The sequence below is a fragment of the Manacus candei genome, unplaced genomic scaffold, assembly GCF_025592945.1.
Source record: "Manacus candei isolate 608988 ecotype Guabito, Panama unplaced genomic scaffold, ASM2559294v1 h1tg000010l, whole genome shotgun sequence".
Classification (NCBI taxonomy): domain Eukaryota; kingdom Metazoa; phylum Chordata; class Aves; order Passeriformes; family Pipridae; genus Manacus; species Manacus candei.
Genome location: NW_026138058.1, coordinates 3,550,307 through 3,575,137, shown reverse-complemented (window position 1 = coordinate 3,575,137; position 24,831 = coordinate 3,550,307). Strand labels below are relative to the sequence as shown.

Genomic DNA, 24,831 nt, shown 5'->3' with positions numbered 1-24,831 from the left:
CAGTTCAAGCATCATTAAATTCCCACCAGAAGAGTTTACTTAAGTCACAACCATTCTTTATAGAATCAATATATTGTAACAGATTTTATACAATTTACATTCTACAAAATTGTTTGCGTTTCAAAATTATTTAAAGTTTTTATATCACTTCTACCATCACAAGGCAGCTACTTTCCAGAGTATTGCACTACAAATGTTCAGTGTGGTGAAGCACTTACAGACACACTTCAGAGATGCTGGCAGCAGCACACATGGCATCTGTGTCACCTTCCAGAAGAGCTGACAGAAGTTACATGTCCATCCCTCCAGTTACTTCCTTTAGGCTTGTCCTCTTACGTCTACAACTTGCACACAACAGTATTTATACAGGCCACTCCCACTAAGATGCTCCATCACTACTGTAAGCACATTTTGTTTTTAAAATTTTATTTCCTCTAGTATACAAACTTTATTTCTTATAAGATATAAATTTTCCCTATTTAGATACAAACTGAGATTGCTGAAAAACTCTTAACATTATATATATATATATATATATATATACCAGCACAACCCCAAATTGAAGGAATGAGGAGACTCAGGAAGGAGAAGGTACAGACAGGATAGCAGGCTGGCACATTTGCTGTCCTTCAGTATGCTCTAACCTAAAAGCAGGATCTATGATAAACTAGTCTCAGCAGCAACAGAAACATCAAATTTATAAAATGTCTAAACAGAGCATATTTACTTCAGTAATTTCAGACCTTTGTAGTCTGTGCTCTCTCCTTTACACCTGATGTGTGAGCCCAAAGGAAAAAGACAGCACACAGAAGAGCTAACTGGGAACTTTGTCATCATGCCCTTCCTTAATCAGTTTCACTCAAGCTGCCTGCCCCAAATTAATTTCTTGCTGACATTGACACCAGCCTGTCCATCTGAGCAGGCTTATTTAATTAGAAGAAAAAAACTAAGAAGAAACCCACAATCAAGTAACAGCTGAAGTTCTTTAAACAAGAGTTAAAAATTAAGGATAACTCCCCTCAAGCCCCAACCTTCTGGCTCAAGGAATCTCTTCCCAAAGAGAGTTATTTTTCCATCAGATTCTTTTGGTATACTGTATCACCACAAAAAAACAAAACAAAAAAAAAAGCTAGTCCATTAAAGTATGCCAAGCCATTTCAGGTGGTTTGGGGCTACAAGAATTTGCTGTTGCATCTGCTATAGTAATCAGCCAAACACATAGAACATAAAAAACATTAATCAGTGCCTCACGTGCTCCAGTGTGTATTTTGCTTAATGGGATTCAGAACAGTTTACTTGGCTAAATTCAGATAGTTCTTAAAATTATATTATTTTGCTACCTTTTTCCTAGGGATCTAACAGAAAAAAAATAAAAGCCCAACAGAATGGATTTACTGATGCTCTTCCAAATTCACCAGCGCCATGTCAGCAGCTGCACTCTTTTCCAACTCCAGTGCATATGGGCTGTATTCTTCTTCAAGTTTTCTCTTCCAGACTTTAACTAGGGAGTATTGGAAAACAAAACAAACAGAAAACCAAACAGACAAGAAAACAAACAAAAAAACCAACAAACATGTTACCATATAATGGTTTGAGGAAAAACTTAAAATGAAAAGTCAAAGTTGATTCTCTACTCCCTCTTCAAAATAAGTGCTGAGAAAACTGACACCCAGGCATGCTGGCATTTACACCATGGAACATCAGGAGATGCATGAAAGAACAGTGTAGCAGTGGTGGGATCCACTCTGAAGGTGGTTCCAACCTTAGGAAAGTGTTTCTAGAAGTGAACGCTTGTGGACAGGAAGGTGCATCTCAAACATGTTCACTACAACCATAGTTAGAGAGTATGCACTTCTAGAAGGAATTACAAGAGGATTTTTTAACAAACAGAAATATAATAAGGAGCTCTGTTAAACCTCCTTGAACAAAGCAGTGAGTACTGCCTGCCATCAGTGGATTTCAAAAAGGTATTTTCTCTTAGCACTTCCTCAGCAAGAGCTGACCTCAGATTTATAAAATCATGGGGAAAATAACAGAAAATAATCTCCCCCCTGCCCCAGCTTAATAACAACTATTGTCAGGTGCCCTTTGAAAACTGCAGGATTGAAGAGCACCAGGAATGAAAATGGAACAAAAAAACAAATCAGTAAATACTCACTGTAATTTGGTACATCCTCATCAGAGTCCTTGGAAGTTGGCTTACCAGTTTCTGATAAGCCATTTTTTTCAGGTTCAGGTGTTAAGATGCTGGGTTGGGTTTCTTGTAGTCCTCCTTTAGTTGCTTCTTCTAAAGCTGCTATCATATCTTTGTAGGCCTTCCTGGCCTCTGTTGTCAGCTGTACCATTCTGTGGAAATGGTCCTACAGCAATATAAAATATTAGCAGAGTTCAAATCATACAGTAAGCGTTAACATCTCCTTGAAAATCTGTAGTGAATATTCCTTATTCAGAACATGTATGTTCATACATAAAAGCTGAGCAGCTAAGTACGTACGAAGACATGAAAAACACATCATTTATAAGCATTTATAAAAACACCAGTTCTCTTGGAAGAAAAAAACCAAAAAAACAACTTGAGAGAGAGATTAAGAGGATGTTGGAAAGAGATGGCAAAAGTATATATTTTTTTTAAACAGTGCCAACTGGCTGTACTTCTGAAACCAGTTTCTTTTTGTACATGACCAGTGACGAAGAACGTGCAAAAGCAAAAGAAAACGAACAAAACCTTAAAAAAATCAGACCATTTTCATCTCCCAGGTAAAAAAAAAAAATAAAAAATAAATAAAGCTCAACAAAACCATGAACTGACCCCCATTTCTGCTTACCTGAGCCCCATCATAGCTGAAAATCCCCACCACGCTCACAGGCACTGCTTTGTTCACGCAGCGGCCCAGGGCCTTGCGGTTCAGGGCAAAAACAAAGGGGATGTTCTGCTCACAGGCACAGTCGATAATGTTGTGCAGAGTCTCATCCAGCCCACCTGCAGCAGACAACACAGTCAAGCTGACTGGAACTAAAGAGCCACACTGTTAAAACGTGGCACAAAATATCCCGAGGTTGCGAGGTCCCTTCTGAAATTACAATTTACAGGAAAAAAATGCAGAAATCTCAATAGCAGCGTTGGATCCCCATTTTTAGAGGAGAACTTCTTTTTTTTTTCCTTAATTCTTAGTTAGCACTATCCTTAGACTGCTACCATTCCATATTTTGCTATATATGTAGTACAGTCTAATCTAGCATCAATAAAAAGACCCAGCTGCTAAGTAGTTATTTAAATGATAACAACCAGAACAATTAAATTAATCCCAATAATTACAAAAACCTTTAAGCAAACTATCACTGACAATTTGTTGTCACCCTGTGGCCTACACGAGACTGATACAGTAGGATGCCTCATGGTGGCAGAGCAACCTTTGGATCTTCTCAGCCATGCCAGTGCAATCTTTTGTGCAGCAGCACTGCCAAACAGGAACCAGAGAGGCCTTAGCCTCAGATAACTTCTCCCATCCCAGCCACTCTTTACTCAGCTCACATTTCAGCTGCACAGCAGCAAACAACCTGAACAAGGCAGGCAACTTTATAAGGCTACTCAAATAAATCCCTGCAATAACAACTGCCAGTACACCAGGTACACAGCTCTTTTACATTTCTTTTATTTAACATATATATATATATATTAAGAACTTATTTACCCTTTGACTGAATCTTTTCACAGTTAGGAGAGATGATGACACACTTCAGCTTCTTCAGCTTCAGATGTTTCAGAACTTCTCTGAGACCCATAACAAGCCTGCGTTTTATCTTGGCCTTTACTGGGTCTTTCTGATACAAACGATCTTGGAAACGAACCAGTTCTTTTAAAAGGTCTGTCACACAACTGTCAACTTCTTTACTAAGCACCTGGCTGCAGTAACTGGAAGAAAGGATCAATCAAATGTTAAATCCCCCAAAACTGTAACACATGTAATATATAAATATGTAATATGTTAAATATGTAAAATATAAATTGTAACTTCCATTCTATGTCTTTGCTTTTTTTTTTTCTATTTCCACTCCAAACACACTTACTATATACATGAAAACAAAAACCTACTTAAGATTCTTTTCAGTGTCTGAGAACTTAAGAGGAAGTTTTCTTACTTGTGTTATCTGGCTCCCCTTATCAAACCATACTAAAAATACACACATGTACAATAAAACTGCATATATTTTTATACCCATAGATAGAGGTGTGCAAGTCTTCTTCTACTGAAGCATTTTTCTGAGGGCATTTATTTTGTGGCAACCAGGGTATAAAATTCTAACTTATTTCTGCTACATGTAACAAACGTGGAGAACCAGATCAAATTCCTCCTCCCTACATTCCTGTCTGTCACCCAACTTCATTTATCACTCTACGCTTTGTGTTGTTCATAACAAAAACATAAAAACTGTTATAAATTATTTCCCCACACCCCATGTTTTACACAAAGAATTTTTCAGTGAAGAAGAGTATCAAAGAGAAAAACTAAAGATGTATCAACTGCACAGCCAACTGAAAGATGGACAGTGGCAAATTCACATAAGATTATGAGAAGAGATCACGACATCTATCCTGGATCTTAGAGATAAAAAAAAATTCTGAAATAATTCTAAGTTACAAGAGTTTTTATTTACTATTTCCCATTGATTTCAGTAAGTCTTGAAGACAGATCTACTAAAACCACTAAAAATTTAATCTAAAGACAGAAAATAATCTAAATTGAATGCTCTACGTCCTGTAACAGCTAAGACTGAGTTGTGCTGTACATATTCAACCCAAACAGTGCTCTTAGTAAAACATTGTTGCATAGACACAAATTAAGTAACTGTTATGGCAATTAAAAGTTAAATTAGAGCTAACCCAGGAAGAATGGCTGCATCACTATTAACCACTACTATTGGATGCAGTGGTGCCTTTGTGAGAGGAGAACTAAAAGTTAAAAAGCTGATTTCCTCAAGTAACTGTTTTAAGCTGTCATGACTGGATCTCTGACCTCTTCACATATGGTAATCACTGTTTCTTCTTTTACAAAGAAACATGTATACACGGCATGTCACACAAAACTAGAAGTGTTTATACATAATAAGTCATAAATATTCCTTTTATTTCTCTGCCTAGCCACAACATGAAAATGTTGTCTGGTTAGTCACATTCTTTACATTTTTGCCATTTGATCTGGCAGTATGAAACAACACTACTCACTAAAAATAGTATTTAAGAAATAAAGTAGTGCACCTTACTACTTAAGCTGTTACTCCATTATTTAAAATAAAGTACTTACACCTTAACAGAAGCTTCTTTTTCTCCCTTAGCCTCTAACGATTTTCTAGTATTTTTGTTCTTTCAAGGAACATACATTTTCAAGTGAAAATTACAATGCTTTTCTCTGCATATCATTTCTTTGTGTGTCAGCTTACAGAAAAACTGAAAGAAAACAATTTAGAGCCTTCAGTCTAAACTCCAGTTAGTGTTGCAGAGAACCCAACTGAACTACCTTGTTTCAAAAATGCCATATTGGTGGTACTGTGCAAAATCAGACATCAACACAACCCATACTTACTCTCTAAAATTCCTACTGTGGATTTTTGGAAGACTGGTGGTTAGCTGCTTTGAAGTTATAGAACCTTCTTTAGATTCCTTGGTCTCTGTGTTCTCCAGAAACCCTTCAGCAACTTGCATTACAGGAAGAGCTATCAAGTAAATGAAGATATTTCAATGAAAAGACAGATCAAAAAGCATTATGAAGACATTAATCTGTCAAATATATATGGAGGAGTCACAATTTCAGTATTACAACAGTCTGTGATAGTAGGGAAAAGGGTCAAACATTTATTTTACTTCAATAGGGTTTTTTTCCTCATTTCAAACTTCATGAATTGCCAGAGGCATGTGGGAACTCTTATTCAACATATCATAAAGCCAACAGGTGGAGAAGTGTGAAACTGTAATCAGAATCCCTGTTACCCAACTACACTGACTATGAGCTTTGACCCAGTTTGAAGTCAAGATAAGTCTGAGATGAATCTTAGAAAATTCTGAGGTTACAGCTTTCATTTGGTAGCATTTGGTATGAATTTTCAAAAGTACTAAATGTGCTCACTCCTAAATTTTCAGCTATGTACTGTATTACAGCTTCTCTTGAAAGATACCTGCTTGACTATCCTGTAGAAGTGTCTCGTTTTCAGTAATATTTTCTGCAGACTGACAAACATTATCTTCATCTTTTGGTGCTGCTTTCTGTTCTAACAGGTGCTGTTGCTTTCTTTGTTCTCTTTCTTTCAGAATGATCTAAAAGTATGTATCAAAACCAAATCAATTCAAAGTCACAGAGATAACAAAGCATTACTCTTACCACATATTTACATACAGACCATTAGTAAAGAGGTTCAGCACTGGCATTTAGAGTTTACAACTTTATTTTCTCTATTTGAAAGAAGGGAAGATGTTTCCTAAATTTACACAGAAAAGGACTTTTACCTTGATTAGCAGCATAAGGGTGGAGAAAATATTTACTTGGGATAAACTATAATGGCAGAACTAAAGTTAAAAAAAATCCACTGTATAGACAGGAAGCAACATGAATGGGCAAAGAGAGAAGATACAAGGGAAATCACCAGATGGACCTAAACCTAGTTGCTGCAGAATCAGCTGAAGTTCTGGCTTGGAAGAGCACAGAAACATCAAACACTGCCTCTGTTTGATCCATTCTCCCCAGTCCTGAAAATAAGTATATATTTGCCAAAACAAGTTAATATTTCTTTGAATGTCCCCCTGTACCAATGATGTCTGGACACTTTTGTAGTGTCACTCTTCAGCTACCAGTTGATTTAAGTGAGAAAGTGTATTTTTGGGGAGTTTGTACATGCCATTAGCAAGACCACCCTCTTCTCCCCCAAGCCCCTCCCCTTTCTGAAACCAAGCAAAGCTAAAATTGAATTCAGATAAATGGACACTGAGATGCAGATCTCCATGCGAGAGGGCTTAACACTCTTAAAGTAATACTGAACTTAATTAAGGTAAAAGGTAAATTAATTAAGGTAAAAAATATGCAGACCTTTTTAAGAGGTGTTGGTCTCTTTGCTTTAGGTACTTCCCTCTGCTTCCCTTTCTTTACCAAGGGAGCACTGGAATCCAGAGGGTTATGAGGCATCTTTCCTTGGTTCAACCGGTGACTTTTCGTGGCCGTGGAAGGTTCCTTTGAAAGCAATGGTATGGCACCACCAACTGGGATTAAAAAAAAAAAAAAAGCCTGCATCAGACAACTGTAACAAGTACCTAAACTAGAATCCAATTTCAAGTTTAGGACTGGCATACACATTTTAAATTTGTGTTGTGTTGCTATTAAGAATATTTACAGGGAATCCAGTGTCATGAAACTTTAAAAAGATACTCCTCCCAGAAGACTCATGTGTCCTTTGCTTTTATTATATCCCTGGAATCACAGGCTCAGTCCCTGAACTCTCAAAAGCAGAACTTGACAAAACACTGCAGTCCAGGCTACCCTCAACATCATGCCTTGCTAGTTTGGTAAACCTTTAGGAATTTCCATGTTTCATAGTAATGGCACTTCCTCCTCCACAGATTCTGTGCTGTGTTAAGATAAATACTGGGTAGCAGTATTACAGATTTTGGACTTACTTGCTGTAAGTAATCTTGAGCACTTACACATAGCTTTTGTTACACCTTATGTTGAAGTTGGATGAAGTTCATTTGCATGTGGGTAAAGAGTAATGTAAAGCTACAGCTGTGTCTCTTTTGCTTAACCCACACAGCTCCCAAAATATGTCTACTTTACTTTTATTTTTTCAGAGGGTTTAAGGCACAGAAGCTTTAAATGACTGCACAAATGACTAAACTTGGATCTTCCAAACCACAGCCTCACACCCTAAAAACTACTCTCCCTGACTATCAGTAGGAATTACTGCATCCTGTGAGAATACTCTGTCAAACTTCAGTTTCCTGCAATATAAACCAGTTTACATTAGCAAGTCAATGAAGAGGATGACGTAAGTGTCAGTGGAATGAGACACCTTTGTGACTCAGGCAACTCTCTCTGCCCTAAAAAACAACCAAAGATTCTGGCAGCTTGTCTTAAGTCATCTTCATTCCACAGTATTTATATGCTAATCCTCCAACACCACATGCAGTACTACCATGAGCAGTTTAGTTCACAGAAGTGCTACACTGCAACTTTTCTTTTTTGGCTCTGTGTATCAAAGGCAGATGACAACACTGCCAAGAATGTTGTGCAGCATAGGTGACCACAATAATTGAAGCTGGATTTGAGGAAATACATAAGCATACATCCTGCAGATACATGATATTTCCTTCATTGAGTACATTATCATTTCAAGTTCACAGTTCTCATGCTCCTGAATTTGATGGCTTTCACAGATATTATTTATCACATGAAGCAGTTAAGTGGAATTAAGAAAAAACAACTGTCTGTGGTCACACTCCTTGCCCTTCTTGTTCACTGTCCTCTTCTATTACAGAGTTCACACAATGCCACTCCACAAATTAAAGTTGTATTTTGGTACCCACCAATTTAATGGGTGCACTGAACATATAAAGAAGTATAAAGCTAAAGTAACATCTGCTTTATACTTCCAGGATACAAACATGACACATCAATTTCTCTTCTGCAACAGATTGAAAACAGGTATTTCAACCCATACCTTTGTGCTCCACCATCTATGTACTCATCAATCCAAACAGTGTATAACTTTACTGAAAAAAATCTGGTTATTAGCAGCTCTGCAGCACTGAGTCTGAGTTACTCAAATGGACAAAAAAAACCCCAACGAACCAAGATCAACTGCAAAAAAAAAAAGTATTTAAGAAGCAAATTACGAGTTCTTTCACTTAGTGAAGGAAAACCTCATCAATGCTTGATATTTTGAGCTTCTTAATGTGATGGCTTTTAAATGCGCTTTTAAATAAGTATTGCAAGATGAAGTCTCCAGTGATTAGATTTTTCCTGAAATAATTTCTAAAAGGACACTTTGCTGCAAAAAGGAGAGAAATTTCATCATCATCAAATTCTAGCAAAAATCATGGTTCCTTTTGAGAAATATACTATACCAGCATCACCAAGATTAGATTTGGACAAAAGACTGGGCTATTTGTTTCTGGTTATGCATCCAGAAGGACTGAAAGATTCTCTCCATTACCAAAACCTGGCATTTTGTTAACATAAATTATTTCACAGTTATCAGGTATGTCAGAACATACTTGGGCTGCCTGACTCCCAAATAACACTCCCTGTGCTTGCAAAGGAGCTTTTTCACTCAAGTTACAGCTCTAGGATTTCTAGGATCAGAGATTAAGAAAGCCTTTGTTACTGTGTAGCCCCTTCCTGCAGGTTCATATCAGAACAGTAACACATAGGCAGAGCAAAACCCTCCAAGAATATTGGTATTTCTGTCAAAGCAACATTTCAAACATGTCTCATATTTATACAAGGTATTCTTTTATAAGCCACTGTCCTGAAAATTCTTCTTTTCACAAGTCTTCCTCCAAACAATTCAGATTGCCATGCTTTTTTATTTTTTTTTTTTTAAGAATCTTCATTTTCTCTTGTATCTGGTTAACTCTGCTCCTGCCTGGATATTGAGAGATTACTACAGATCAGAAATCTGACTACACTTAATGTCTGAATACTTAAAAACCAACTAGAGTAGAAAGAAATTTCACAGTAACAAATACCTGAAAACACCACAGGTTTAGAAGACTGTTTCAACTTCTCTGTTTGCTGCTTCTGCTCCAAGACTGCCAGCATGCCACCCAAATCCAATTGCACAGGAACTTGACTCTTCTTACCACTGCTCCTGGATGTTTCCTAAACGAGTTCAGTATCAATTAGTAATGCTCTCCATTTCAGAATGCAAAGACTGTTATTTTGTATGGTATATATACATGCTAACATCTTTATCCACAATGCTTTTGATTTTTAACTTGATTCAATGATCTTTAAATACACATCAACTTCAATGTCAAAAATATAAAAAAATCAGAAACAGTTCAAGTAACTTCTGAATGGGTACTGCAACAAAGCATAAAAGTAAAAAGCCTTCAATAAAAAGGTGTTTTATGTCAGGCTCCCACTTTGGTCAGACTGCTATCTATCTCTGAAAAAGATAAAAGGCTTATCAGAATTTAGAGTTTTGTTAACAGTACAGAAAAACTACTCTGAGTCTTCCAGGGTATGTGATTGCAACATAAATAAATCATTATCTTCAATGTCTTATTAAAGAGAGAGGTCATTATCTTTGCACCACCTCCTAATAAGCACTGATCTGTCTGCTTTGAAGAGAAGGCAAAAGCTGTGTTTCATATTTAATGATTCAGAATATACAAAGGTTACATACAAATGAACAGTCTAGCAAAGACTACGAAAGAGTAAACTATCACAGCAAAATATGCTAAGGAAGGGACTATCAGATATTGCACTTTCAGAAGTCTTACCCTGGAAGATCAATTCATTATAGTTCCTGTTACAACAAGGTTATGGAATGTGACCTTCTAAGTCTTAATCTGGGATCTCACCTTGCATCAGAGCTGTGCCAGAACCTACTCACAATAAGGAACTACTTACTGGCCTCACTGTTACTCCCCATTTCTCCTCCTTGCCCCGAGATAATAGGATCTCCTTGCCTCCTTGTCTTACTCTGTCAGAACCTCTTTTAATAGGTTCCCAGCTCCTTAACACAATCAGTTTGGACTGGAATTTATGGCACAATCAAGTAAGACAGGTGAAAGAAAAATTCCTGATATCCGGAAAACTCATAGACATCAATGAAAAGTTTGTATTTTTCCCTAAACTCTGGATCACAAACTGGGCATTAACAATTACTACCACTAACTGCTCCAGATCAAGAAAACCTCGTCACTCATCTCAAAGTACGAATACAATCCCAGATGAGCTTGCTCTTAGTCTTATTCTTATATTTAAGGAGGTCAATTTCCTTCGTCATTTTGAGTTGTAAACTTCTTTCCAAACATGAATTCATTTACCTGCATTTTCTTTCTTTCTAATACTGAAGATGAAGCTTGCTTCCCTGTCAGTCCGTCCACCTTGGGAGTTTCATCCAGTGAGGGAGACTGAGTATCACAGGGCTCTTCAGGGATATGGATCTTTGAAATTTAGAGACAAAAGTATGACAGGGAGGAAGAGAAAACATTTAAAAACACGTTTAAAGACACATGGAAACGGGTGATGATGACATTAAATTCAAACGGAACACAGGCAGTGGGACTGAGGGCATCCTCAGCAAGTCTGTGGAGGACACTAAGCTGAGCAGTACAACTTTCAACCTGGAAAAGAGAAGGCCCTACATGGCCTTCTAGAAATGTGATCATTTATCAGCCACCACACTACTTAATCACACTTGTATTTATATCTCCCCCCTCCCCAGATCTGGAATTAAAAACTAGCAAGGCAGCTACATCTTCAAGTATTTGTTACAGAAGCATGAATGGCCTAATGACCACGTCTCTACAGTAAGCTTTGAGAGGTTATATCCCACTTATGTCTACAAAGCTAAGGGGTTGCTTTCATCTGAGGTACACGTCTGTATAGCACTTTTTTTTATAACAAATCTTTTCTGAGCAATTACTGTGCCTTTTGCTACTCACTCATCCCTGTCAATGCAATTTAGTGCCTCACACAAAGCAAACAATGTGGTTTGGGTTTTTTTTTAAACCACTAATAATCACAGGGAAGCAAAGCCAATGACAAAAATTTTTAGCAGCAAAACTAATTTCAAAGAAACAAAAACCTGGAATTTCACCTTTATTATTTCTGTTATTTGCTTGGCAAGAAAAGTCATATTTTCAATCCTTGTGGTTTATGTTTACTATTCATTTCCCTATTGAATGAATTTCCAAATTCTTGGGATTTATTTCACTCATGTAAAGAAAACCCCCCACAAAACATCTTGGATTCATAATTGACGTTTGATTTGCATAATGGTGCAAGATTACTTACTTCAGACTGCTTTCTGAGTGCAGGAGTAAAGGATGACTTCTGAGATCCTACCCTGTTTCTCCTATCAGAAGCAGCTGTCAGATCAGGAAACTCCTCAACATCCTAAACAAATCAATCAAAAGATGATTTTGTAAGATAACTATCAAGTCCACATTTTCAAAACTGATTTTTCTACATTCAAATGATTTTCTCCTTGCTTATCAAACATTCATCATAATTTGTTTCATGCTACAAAAATTCAGAAGCCAAGTTGTAGTGCCACCAAGTATGATGAGTACTACAATGGTTATGTTTTCTATTCAGCAGCTAATTCAGGGCTGAAAGAGCTTTTAAGAGAAATGCTCCCAACAGCAGCTTGTTATTGCCATCAGCTGATACAAATAATTAGAGGTAAATGACTCCTAAATGAGTGTTCTTCAAATTATTTAACAGCCTTGCAAACAACTTCCCTCTTCTTCCAGTACAGTCTCCAGCTGTGCAAGTCTCCCTTAAACCTGAGTGGTGAAGAACAAAAAGGGCAGTATGTAAAAGAGTACTAGAGCATGGAAATAAATATATAAATCACTCAAATGATTATGGTGGCTTACACAGTTTTATTAGTAGAGGATACATTATGCAGAATTTGGATTAACCAAGTGCAGACAGGCTGGAGCTTGCTCTACACTGGGCACTTTATATCCACTATCTCAGTCACAATGATCCTGACCCACCAGTTTGGTTTTCATTCAAGTGTTCCTCCTCCCACTTTCTGAAAGGCCTTTTTAGCTGTGATACAATACTACTGAACACACCAACACCTTTTCTGCCTGAAAGTCTTCATTTAAACACCTCAAACTAGGAAGCTTTAGCACAAGGACTGATACACCTCAACCAATGAAATGGTTTTAAAGAAGCTTGGAAGTAAGCCAAAAGGGAACTGCAAGAAAAATATTTCACAAACGCACTCTTCCAGCTTAGGGACATCTGCAACCACATATAGTACCTTCAGATTTAAAGAGCCCCCACTAGAATAAAATTTTATTTCACTCTGTCCAATTGCTTCTTAAATGCAAATCAATTTCTGGCATTTGCAACACCCTGTAGCAAAGTGAATAATTAAAATCTAGCACTTGGTGAGACGTTACACCTCCCTATATTTGCTCTTAACTCATCACCTGTAAGAATGAGAGGACATTAAACAAAATTAGGAGAAAGGCCAAATAATTTCCTTTTTATTTTCTTGTCAGTGTCAGATTCCGAGTTAGCCATGTATTTAACATACTGAAAAGTCTTGGTTTATTCAGTCTTTCCTCCCACAGAAACTGCTTCATACCTTTGATTCTTTTTGGAGCCCTCTGTCTATCTTTTTACTTCAAATGTGTATTTTTTTTAAGGAGTAAGAGGAACATAAGAAAACAAAATCCACACAGTATTCAGATCAGACATGCCTTGAAATTCTGTACTGTCATAATCCATTTTCCTTTTTATTTCCTAATGATTCCCAGCACTGTTTGCATGTTTGACCACTACTACTAGCACTACCCTGATTATCAACAGCAGCTTCAACATTTTATTCTTCAAGGAAAGTATCTAGCTCGGGGCCTATCACTATGTGTGGAAAAACAGGATTACCCTTCCCCAAGTGTATCCATTTATGCTCATTACCAGTCTCTCTAAATGACTGACTTGTATAAACTAGTAAGCAATCCAAAATACTGCTCTGGTGAGTTGCTGCACACAGCAGAACCGTCTCAGACATCCTGGGTGCTCAGAAACTCCATGTGTATGATCCTTTCCTGTTTTATTAGTTCAAGAGCATCATTCAAGCATCTCACCTGTTTTTCAAACTGATGAGGAGACAAGCATTCCCAGCAAACCAGGAGGGCCTGAAAACTTTCCCCCACTGCCAAAACACAGATTTCAGTGCAATGTGTGTGTCCTGTTCCATGATTCTATGCCATTTTTTTCCAGTTTTGTCTTCAATAGTCCCATTACCCTTTTACTGTTTACCAGGACTTCTGCCATTCACAGGTCAGGCACTGCGTGGCAGCATAGAGCAAAAATAAGAAAGACCCTGCTGGTCTTTGCTTTTAATCCTAATTCTGTAACAGAGAGGTCTGTTAACAGTCACTTCTTGTGCCATTCTAGGACAAGGAACCACACAATGGAACTGGGTAGACACAGTTCTGTTTCGTGTGCCAAGTTAAAACATACAGAACAGAAGCCAGCCAGGAAGGTTTCTTTATGCTATTATTTCTTGCTGTACAATATTAGGCCTTCAATGAAGCACTGTTAAACCACAGACCACACAACAATTCCCTAATGTGGGAGAGTCTAATGCTTTTGCAATACTGATACACAAAAGTATCAAAATACTAATATGCATATTACAGATACATGAATTTGGAAAGCAACTGGAATTAGCAGCCAGAAATGTAAACGGTGTCAGCTGTGTTACACAGAAATTGCTTCCTGATGTGAGAGACTCACAATTGTAATACTGGAACCACATTTTTTAAAGCTGTGGCACACTGTAGTACTCAGTATGTTCCCCACCCCCTGTGCAACAGTTGCTTCAGAATATTTTTAATTTAAGAAATTTGACTTCTGTTATCTGTTACGCATCACTCCAAATTTGCTAAGTCTCCTCTGCACTCCTCTGTGCTCACTGAGTATGTGGCAATTGAAAAAGTACAACTGTCTCCTACCAGTAACCTCTGACAAACATCGCAGCTGAAATAAACCTGTACCAACATCCCCTACAAAAGGGTTTTGAACTTCAATTTGTGCAAAGCTGTGTCATCATCTCCTCTTCTAATATACTCACACACTTAAAAGAACAGTAATAAAAACCTCTTCACTGTACCTCAATCTTCGGTGGTTCCTGTATTGTAGTAGATTCACTCTGAGGTCTCTCTACATCAGTGGATGACTTTGTTTTTTTCTTCTTTTTCTTCTTTTTTTTCTTCTTTTCTGAACCTTCTTCAGGCTCAGTTTCACTAGCATCGTTTTTTGTTTCTGACTGCTGAAAAAACAGTCATGAGGCACGACCTTTAGAAATTAATTTTTCTTTCAGTATCACCTACCAAAATAAATGCAAGTGACTACACTTACAGAACAAAAGGATATTTTAATCAATCCAGGCTAGGACATTAAGTGGACAAAGAAAAATTCAAGATCTCTTAGAAATTGGGACCTACTGTAAGAATTCCTCATTTAAAGCACATTGCATTGTTATCAGAACACACGGGGACTACTGAGATTTCATTAGGAAATATCCAGCCAAATAAGGCAAGAATTCCATGTTTCGTGTCTCAACCTGAGGGTCAGGAAATTGAAAAAAATCCAGTCTACAAGTTGAAAGTTCTTGTTCAGTAGAACTGTGTTTTTGACATTTTGTGATTCTTTTCCACTACAAGAAAAATTCTAATAAGAACGAAATGCCTTTATACTACCTCTTAAAAGCTACATTAGAAATGGACAATGCACAGAACCTAGGGGGAAAAAAAAAGCCAGTGAAGAGACCCAATCACAGTTACAGAAATCAGTTGAGAGCAGAGAATTCTCAAGTACCTTTGGTTCACTATCTTCCTTCCCTTTGCCTCTGGAAAGACCTTCAGATGCTGGTGATGAAATAATTTTCTTTGAGGGCTGTGAAAGTACCCCAGCCCAAGACACACGTGGCTGAGCAGAGCCATCTGCAGGTGTTTCAGGGAAAAAAAATGATACACAAAGACGTCTCAAAAATATTTCTCAAATATTCAAAACAAAAAGGACCATTAATGCATTAATCAAGGCCTAGCAAGTACAGCAGAGCCATATTCCTCCTGAGGAAAGACTGAAACAAGACATTATTTCTCCAGACAGCTTTTCTGAATTGCAACTAATCCATATACTTTCCAATGCCATACACAGAATCACAATTAAATAATATCTGGAAATCTATCATACTAACTACACTATACTTCATGTGTTTCAGTGTACAAGAATGTAACCCACTATCAACTCAGAGATATCAATGTTCTGAAAGAACTCAGACATAATCAATTCTGTAAACATTCCTAACACACAACAAATACAGAACACAATCTGAACTTTTCTGAAGAAAAACTTCCACTGAGCAATTAAATAGCACAATGAGTTTAGATGGCAAGGTTTTGGTAGCAGGGGGAGGCTGCAGGGAGCCTCTGTGAGGGAATGGGCACTGCTAGCCCCAGACAGCTCCAAAACAGGCCCACTGCCAGCCCCAGCAGAGCCCATCAGCCATGGTGGTGGTGCCTGTGTGAGAACATGTTTAAGGAAGAGTAAAAAACACTGTGCAGGTGTTGGGAGGGAGAATAAGATAAAAAAAACTGCAAGAGCAGCAACCCTGCCAACAGCAAGGTCATCGCAGCAGGAGGGGGAGGAGGTGCCTCAGGTGCTGAAGCAGAGATGTCCCTGCAGCCCATGGTGCAGACCACAGAGAGGCAGCTGTGGCCCCACAGAGGAAAAAATGGCAGAGAGTGGGCCCTGTGTCCTCGTGTCACTTGGTGTTAGGAAGAAGAAAAGTGTTTTTAGTTTTGTTTTTGCTTCTCACCGTCTGACCCCATTTTTAATTGGTAATAAATTAATCTTTACCAAGTTGAGTCTGCTTTGCTTGTGGTGAGTGTCTGGCAAGCAACCTCTCTGCCCTTATCTTGGTCCACAAGCTTTTTTATCTTACCTTCTCCTCCCATCCTGTAGAGGAGAGAGAGTCAGAGAGCAGCTGGGTGGGAGTCTGCCTGCCTGCCAAGGTCAACCCACCAGAAACTGCTACTTTATTCTCAGCAACAGGACAATTCTCAGGAATCGAGAATAGTATGTGACAAAAAAAACATTATCACATGACTTTAAAGCTTCTGAAATACGTTTATCTTTTTAGAGGGCCCTTAAAGACATGCCAGTAGATTAACCTGTCCTTTCTGAATCCTTAGTGAAGCCAATAGGAAGATAAGGACTAAACTGTCCAGACCAGCACATGTCTTTGTATACACAGAAATCCAGTGGGAGACACTTAAGACAATTCAATACTTAATGCAACTGATGCCTCCAAGACAGAGTCTTGACGAACAGAACCTTCTTCACACAATTCTGCTGGGGGCAGAGTGCCTGGAAAGCTGCCTGGGGGAAAAGGGCCTGGGGGTGCTGGCTAAATGATTCCACAATTCTATAATCCCAGCTAATGAAACCTATGAGAAGCAATGAGCAGTAAGTGGTCATCTCATTTGAAAGAAAGTGATACAGCTTAATTTGTTTGGGCTTTTTTTCCTGTTGTAATAAACTTGCTCTTTAATTCTTTTTTTTTTTTATACTTTACACATCCACAGCTTCTCAGAACACTTTAGTTTTCCAAACTGATGAGATGCAAGCAGTAAAAAATACAGGCAAATAATTTTGCACTTGGAGCACTTACCTCTACCATCAAATGAAGAGGGAATTAAATTGGTTCCTGTTTCATCTAAAGTTTTTGATGAAACTTTGCTTTCTGCTTCCTGTAAAACAAGTAGTTAGGTATCATTAAAGCAGGATTAAACCCACTAACCTAAATAGAGCTAAACACAAAAAACCCCCCACCATAAATTAAAAAATCCTCAATCCATCCACAGACAAAGGTGTAGGAAATTTTGTAGCCTTTTGTTGATTTTCTTAGTGGAACCATCATTTCAACCCTACAGCATTACAAAATATAAGCAGGTGTCTCTTCACTGGTGTGAAGAGATGCCTTCTTACATTTTGCAAAAGCACTCAAACATGATCTAACAACAAACAATAAAATATTTTAATGTTTTTAGCATACTTGAAAAAAAGTCCATCATCAAACTTAAATAAGTAATGAAAAAGGAAACTCAAGTGATATCAGAAAGGTCTTTTTTCCATCACAGTCAGTTTTCTACTCAGAGGCACTGGAAATATTATTCCTTTTGGATCCTTCAAAATTATTAATTGTTTATCTCTGATGAAAACTCTGATTGAATATGTATGACATACTGTTGAAAACAGTAGTATTTTATTTACTAACAAACAAGGAAGCAAGGAAATCAAAAGGAACAAAGTTAAATCCTTACATCTCAACAATGTTTTTTCTCCTTCTGGAATTCAGTTTCTTATTTTTATCCTTTAGCACAAAGTAATTAAGCACAACAATGCAGATTTGCTTTGGTTTTTTCTTAAATTTGTTACTCACTGGGTAAGTAAGTGACTGCTTACCTATTATTTCCAGGTGAAAGAGAAAACAATAAGCTCCTAACAAATATATATTCAGGAACATATGTGGTCTGTAAAGGCAATCCAGAAGTCTAGACTACAGCAGCACCAATCTACACTCTAAGGGTACCTGGCTTTCCTCTATCTACTGGCAGCACAGACAAAGAAAGAACAGTAAGAAAGGGTGAGAGACAGCGAGCACTGCCATCACCATCTACAAAAAGAACCTTACAACCTCTAGCTCTGAAACTCCTTGCTTGCAAGGTACTTAACTAGCTCTTAAACTATCATACTGAACACAAAATGCCTGCATTCAGAAACGCTTGCACTTCAGACAAGTTTTATTTCTGCGAGTTCTGCAACATGAAAGCATTGGCTATCCTCTGTATTCAGCAAAAGAGACACCTGAGGTTGATTAAGGCATGTAGTGTTACTTCCCACTGAACTTACTGGTGCACTTCTGTGCTGTACATTCAGTGTTTCACTGCTTCCCAAACTCTGTGACATGTGGAAATCCAGAATGTTAGCTTCAAATGTGGGTACAGGAAGAGACTCTGGTTTTGGAGTTTGAGTTGACTTCTTGTTTGTAGTTTTATTGAACCTGTCTGAACAAAGCATGTAAAGTCTAAGTAATTAAACTTGCTTGCAGTCATTTCTAGGTACATTTTGTAGTACACCATTGCTACACACAGCTCATATTAAATAAAAAAACTAGCAATTACAACCAATGCATACACAACACTGACTCAACAAGCAACTGTAAATTCAGATGCTTGTTCTGGAAATTTTTTGAATCAGTTTATGGTAATTTTTTCAATCAGCAAAAGATCTAAGTCACCCTTCTCAAAAACAGTCACACAGGAAAGGTACCTTTTTCTGTAACTATTCTAGGTTTAGAGAGATGATCTCAAACTGTAGGCTAGAGCACAGACAATCATTTTACATCTATCTCATGAACTTATAACCAAAAAACACATTTGTACCTGGCTTCATGGTATCTCTGCTGCATGCAGGAGTTGGGAATGAAGTCCTGTTCATAATTCTGACTGAAGACTCACTTCCATCATGCCTTTTCTTGTCCAATTTTTTCTCACTTTCTTTTGATCTCCTCTGCTGCAAGTATTTGAGACATATTTAGATGATTTTACTTGAACTTTGTAAAGTTAGCAAGTCTGCCTTGAGTTACAGTTAACCACTTCTCCATCTAGAGTCTGACCACCAAATTAATACAACATAGTTAGTATACCATTACCACAAATAACCAACAAAAATAGGAACAGCCAGTTAGAGATGTGTTATTCAATTTCATCTACCTTGTTAACTGTGCCATTTTTAGCACTTATTATAACTCATGCAAGATGGGTAACTCCATATGCTTCTACACAACTGCACTTTTAAGACCCCAATAATCAGAGCATTTCCAATAATTTAAAATTGTTTGGTATTAAATCAGCCAATCTGATTTTCTAAAACTGAGTTTCTTCTAGAACAGGGCTAAAATCTTAAAAGCATGCCGATCTTTTGACTAAATTACATATTACAGGCAAAACTTCATGAGACTGATGCCACAACATCCAAAAATCTCAGAGCAGACAAAGTAGTTAGGAAAGACAGATCTATATGATCCCTGCAAAGGACACACATTCACCTATACTGTACAGTCATGAAAGCCTTGTGATTCTTCCAAGAAGCACAGTTTGGCAGAGCTGGGTGTAGGAATCAGTACAGCAAGCAAGGAATACACACATCTATGTAAACTATGCTGCACCAATCTAGACAAGTGGTTTAACCTTCTGATTACAGGATGTTGGACTACATTCAAAGTAGGTCTGGCAGCAAAATTATATTTTTGAGTGGGAGGACAAGGCATTTCTTGATCTCCAAAGCTAAATTGTTAAAGCGCTGGGAGACGTGACCAAATTAACGCAAAGCTGCCAAGATCAATCATTTCTCTTAAGTTCACAAAAAAATAAATGACAGGGAACAATGACAAAGACTGTCAAACAGCACACAGCTTAGCCCAAGCCACTACAAGATCACAGAACTCCTCCCAGAAGCTTAATGAAGTTTCTTCATGTTACATCCCCTAATGCTGAGTGCTAATGCTGAGCTCATCATCTCCCCACACAGCTTCAGTGTCTAATTTTCCTCTCAGCAAGAACACTAACAATTCTAGATTTTGTATCTTATGTCTAGTAATGCATGCTTAGGACCTAATCTTACAACTTTTCTACACAGGCTTGACCACAGTGAAGTTACCAGGTCTCTGCCTGGGGAGTAAGGTAAACCAGAAGGATGTGACTGGAGAACAGGTTACATGAAACAACATATTACTGATGGAAACAACAGCAACCCTAAAAATCTAAGAGACACAATGTCTAACCACAGAGGGAAATGGGTTGATAATACATTATAACCCTTTATATTTTGAGGAGTTTGTCTATTTTTTGTTGGAAAATATTCTCCAAGTTTCAGGAAATTTATCCCCAAATGGGCACACACAAAAAATAGCAGAAGATGCCTACTGAAGATCTGTTTTACTTTTCACTGAAAGAGTATTCTTCTAACATTAATCTTTCTTCCACTTCCACAGCAAAACAAGTTCCTACTCTCTTTTGGATTGTCTTCTACCTGTAATAAGCCCTAGAAATACTTCAACAACATGAGGTCTCATCACTTAGCAGTCACACAGCTGATTACAGACACCAGGTCTCTCTTAACTCAGGTTCACGGAAGCTGCCACTAGACTCAAAAATAGCCCTTCCCCTCTTCTCCCAAGCCCAAATAGTGAACAGTGGAAAGCACAGTTCCCATATGAATGGCCTTCTTTTTTCCCCTAGATGCTGCTTGCTGAGAAAAGAAAAACAACAAAAGAATTAAATTTCTCTCATGTTCCAGAAACACTGCATGAAAAACTGCATTAATTTGAAGTGCAGAATTCCATGAACTTTTGAATGTGGGCACATTACACTACTATCCACTTTAAATGCCATTCATGATCACTACAAGAGCGACGATTCACTTTAAAAAACAGGAACCAAGCACTCATAAAGTTGATTTAAAACAAGGATACTCATTTTCAAAAAACACGTATTTGCTCACCTTTGAAAGACTCTTACTTTCTTGTCTGATTGGATATGTTTGCTCAGAAGATTCACTGACTAGTCCTGAAGCATTATAGTGTGTTGAGTTCTTAGAATGATATTGTGAGCCAGCTACTGGATACGCATTTGCCACAACATCAGGTGGGTAAGAGCAGCTGGAATATTCATGGAGGGCAGGATCTCCCAGACCACTGTGTGATGGACATTGAGAAAGAAATTAAAGTCATCCTAGTGCAAGTCTTCAGCATCTACTTGTTGCCTAGATAAACATATCATTCCTTGGCTAACGAATTTGTTTAACAAGAAAGCTCTATTTCAAAAGAAAACGCTTCCATGTTATTTCACTTAAGTGTTTACTCACTGCTACACATCTCTAAAAATAACACATTTTGTTTCGTGAAAACATGCAGTTGAGCAAATATCTTAAAGTACAGAAGTTATCAATTTCCAAGTTTCGAAGCTAGTCTGCTTTGAGGTTATAGTTCTCATGTCTGTTTCAGGGTACCAAGATTCTTCATATTTATTTTCAGTAGGCTTTTTCTTGTGAAACAAACCAAAGGCACAGTGTAACGACAGGACATGAGTCACACAGCTGACTGCAAAAATACAAACGTCAAAACCTATCTTAAAATGCCATAATAACAAAGTAGGAGTATACCACTTTATGGAGTACAAAACACGCTTGAAATATGACGTAGACTTGTAAGATAATAATTAACCGACCTGCATTTAACCACAGCAATTTACGAAAACACAACATCTGGGGCATGCCTCTTCCCTTCAAATGTATGCTCAAAAGCTCCCTTTCACTTTCCATCCACACTTAGTCCAGAAAATATATACTGAGTCCAGATTTGATTAGGGAGAATGGAAATTTCCAAGCTTAAGAAAGCTGCATTTAGTTTTTAAAGCTGTTCACTATGAAGTGGCCAGCCTTGGAATTCTGGGTAGATAATGACAAAAAGAGAAACTTTCCCATCAAAACAGAAGACTTCAGATAACACATTTCATACTGACCGTTGCAATTCTGATAGACTGTAGTCAAAACAATGCTTATAATCAGTTTATACAGAGAATAAAGGTTAAATAAGACTCAAAAAATTAATGTCCCAGCTCCAACAAGGCAAAACATTCATCAGAATATTGCTGCTGGTTTTTTGTTGTTTTTTTTCATATGAACTGATTTAATGCTAATGCTGTGGTTTTCCCCTAATGCATACATCAGGCCATAACTCACCTCAACATTATATCTATATTACAAATGAAAATAAGTTGAAAATACTGACATTTCCTGTAGGATAAAATGAAGGCCTACAATGACCATGTTTAATAAGGCTGTACTTGTAAGGACACACCAATAACTTTGTAGTAATTGGATAATTAATCCAATGCTTGAGGTCCTGAGAAGCAATGAGGGAACCCTGTAACACCATCAGATTCTTACAAGACTCGATTATTTCCCACCCTACTATGTAGCCTTTTTTCCAGTTTGCTCTGGATTTAAAAATACTTTTTTAAGTCTATGTCTTTTCTTAGGCCCTAATTGAAAAAAAACAACAACAAAACAAAACCAAAAAACCAAACCAAACAAAAAACCCCAAGACTTTTAGAAACCCATAGCACTCTTACTAAAACTGCCTTTCTGGGGATGCATAGGTCGTGGAGAGGAGATCCAGGGAAGGCCCCATATATTAAATGCTTTACAGCACGAGAAGCTTTCTTGAAGACTCCTCCTCTTCCTTTTATACAACTATATCTAGCCCAGCTCGGTCATAACGCAACCCTTCTTTCACCCAAGGACTGGATTCAGCTCCTTCCAAAGCACACACAAGCCACATCAATCACTGGAGACCACCACATCCTCCTTAATGCCCTGTAACCACACAGGCCTGTGGGAGCGAGATACCAGACACATGCCCAAAGAACACTGATGTAAAAACCTAAATCATGAAGACAATGCAGAAGCACTTCCACAGTTAGACTATTAACGTATCGGAGCCCTGACTTCCGATGAGTATTCAAAGTCCAAAACCAGAAGGTTAAAATCCCCCAAGAAATAAGATTCAGAAAATATACATACTTATCCAAAGATGGTTCCTGAACAAATGGGTAGCATGTAGTTAAGTACCTAGGAAAGACACATGCTTCTGAGGGTTCTGACCATGCCACAGTTACCGCCGCATGTTTTGGAACAAATGGTTTGACCTCTGCTGACAACTTGATGCCCTGAGAAACAAAACGGGTTTTGGCTACATGCATTTGGAGATTAATGTTATAAGTGAAAAATACTCAGTCTTGTGACCTTAAGTGTCATTGGAAAGTGTTAGTTTGCTCTCTTCTAACAAAACATGCAAAACAATAAACTCACCCAAAAAGAAATGGAAGAAGAGGGTGAAAAAACCCCCAAGGAATTCTAAAGAAAAATGGGACCACTCTGAAAAGTTATTTAATACCCTCACTTATCATGAAACACTCACACAGGTCAGTTACATAAAGGACAGAAGCTTGCTTAAGATAAGATGCAGTAAATGCAAATATGCAAATTCTTATTTCATATTTGAACAGTATAAGCTAAAATTCATAAATATACTCGCATTACTGCTAATCAAACTCTGGATGTAACAATCATGTCTTAGTGCACATCTGTATTTTAAGGCAGTCTGCCTAAAATGAACAGTTTATTACACAGCCTTCTTGTTTCTGGCACAACAAGGATTTATTAAGGCAAGTCTTCCATTTGTTCTGAATTACCATCGAGCTAAACTGGGTATGTATATGTGGAAGGACAATGACATGACACTCGAGGTATTGACTGCCGTGTCATCCAAACACGCAGGACGCAGCTGTGACTGCAGGCTGATGTCTAAGACCTCCGAGCCTGACCTGTGTGCACAACGCCGCTGTCACCGGTGAGAGCCTGGGCACCCATCTTTAGAGCGACTGGGATGGCTACCTGCCCTCGCAGCACTCCCCAGCCCGAATAAGAAGAGCTTTCCCCACTTAAACTCACTGGAAGTCACGCCTGGGGTTCCCCATCCCAAGCGGTGGGAAGCGACCCCTCCCCCCGGCTCTGCCCCTCCAGAAGGACTCTTCTCCCTGTTCTGAACCAAAGGCTGATCCGAGGAGCCGCGGGAGGCACCCTGCCCGGGGAGGCACACAGGCGGCCGGCAGGGCAGACCCCGGGGCAGGGAGAGGCAGCCGGGCGCCGGGAAGAGCCGGAAGGGGGAGCAGGGGACTGCGGGCGCCGCCGCCGCCCTTACCTCGCCGCCGCGGCCCGAGCGCGGCCGCCTCTCGGCCGACATGGCGGGGCCCGGCCCCGCCGCCGCACCGGCCCCGCGCACGGCGCGCAGAGATGACGTCACGGCACGAGCGGGGCGCGCTCGTGACGCCCGAGCAATGGGGGGAGTGGCGGCGCGGGATGAGTGCGTGCTGCGGGATCCTGTGCCACGGGGATGGAGGGCAAGGGAGTGCGGGATCCTGTGCCACGGGGATGGAGGGCAAGGGAGTGCGGGATC

General features: G+C 38.7%; 1 protein-coding gene across 6 annotated transcripts; it reads right to left on the bottom strand.

The window, feature by feature from the left end:
* Nucleotides 1-1,247: 1,247 nt before the first annotated feature.
* Nucleotides 1,248-24,671, bottom strand: SECISBP2 (SECIS binding protein 2). 6 transcript variants are annotated; one of them, XM_051777331.1, is made up of 18 exons: nucleotides 24,577-24,671; nucleotides 23,397-23,542; nucleotides 21,315-21,507; nucleotides 19,196-19,325; nucleotides 18,663-18,817; nucleotides 17,422-17,500; nucleotides 15,564-15,688; nucleotides 14,857-15,012; nucleotides 12,012-12,113; nucleotides 11,039-11,158; nucleotides 9,731-9,863; nucleotides 7,077-7,246; nucleotides 6,172-6,310; nucleotides 5,583-5,712; nucleotides 3,693-3,913; nucleotides 2,826-2,980; nucleotides 2,159-2,360; nucleotides 1,248-1,501 (listed from the first exon to the last, which is right to left on the bottom strand). In XM_051777331.1, exons 1-18 carry the CDS (start codon nucleotides 24,616-24,618, stop codon nucleotides 1,392-1,394), a joined length of 2,508 nt encoding a protein of 835 aa, XP_051633291.1. In that variant the 5' UTR covers nucleotides 24,619-24,671; the 3' UTR covers nucleotides 1,248-1,391. The 6 variants fall into 6 exon arrangements, with proteins under 6 accessions (XP_051633291.1, XP_051633292.1, XP_051633290.1 ...); XM_051777332.1 differs by having other exon boundaries at nucleotides 14,857-15,015; nucleotides 19,196-19,322; XM_051777330.1 differs by having other exon boundaries at nucleotides 14,857-15,015; nucleotides 24,577-24,670.
* Between the last annotated feature and the right edge of the window lie 160 nt (nucleotides 24,672-24,831).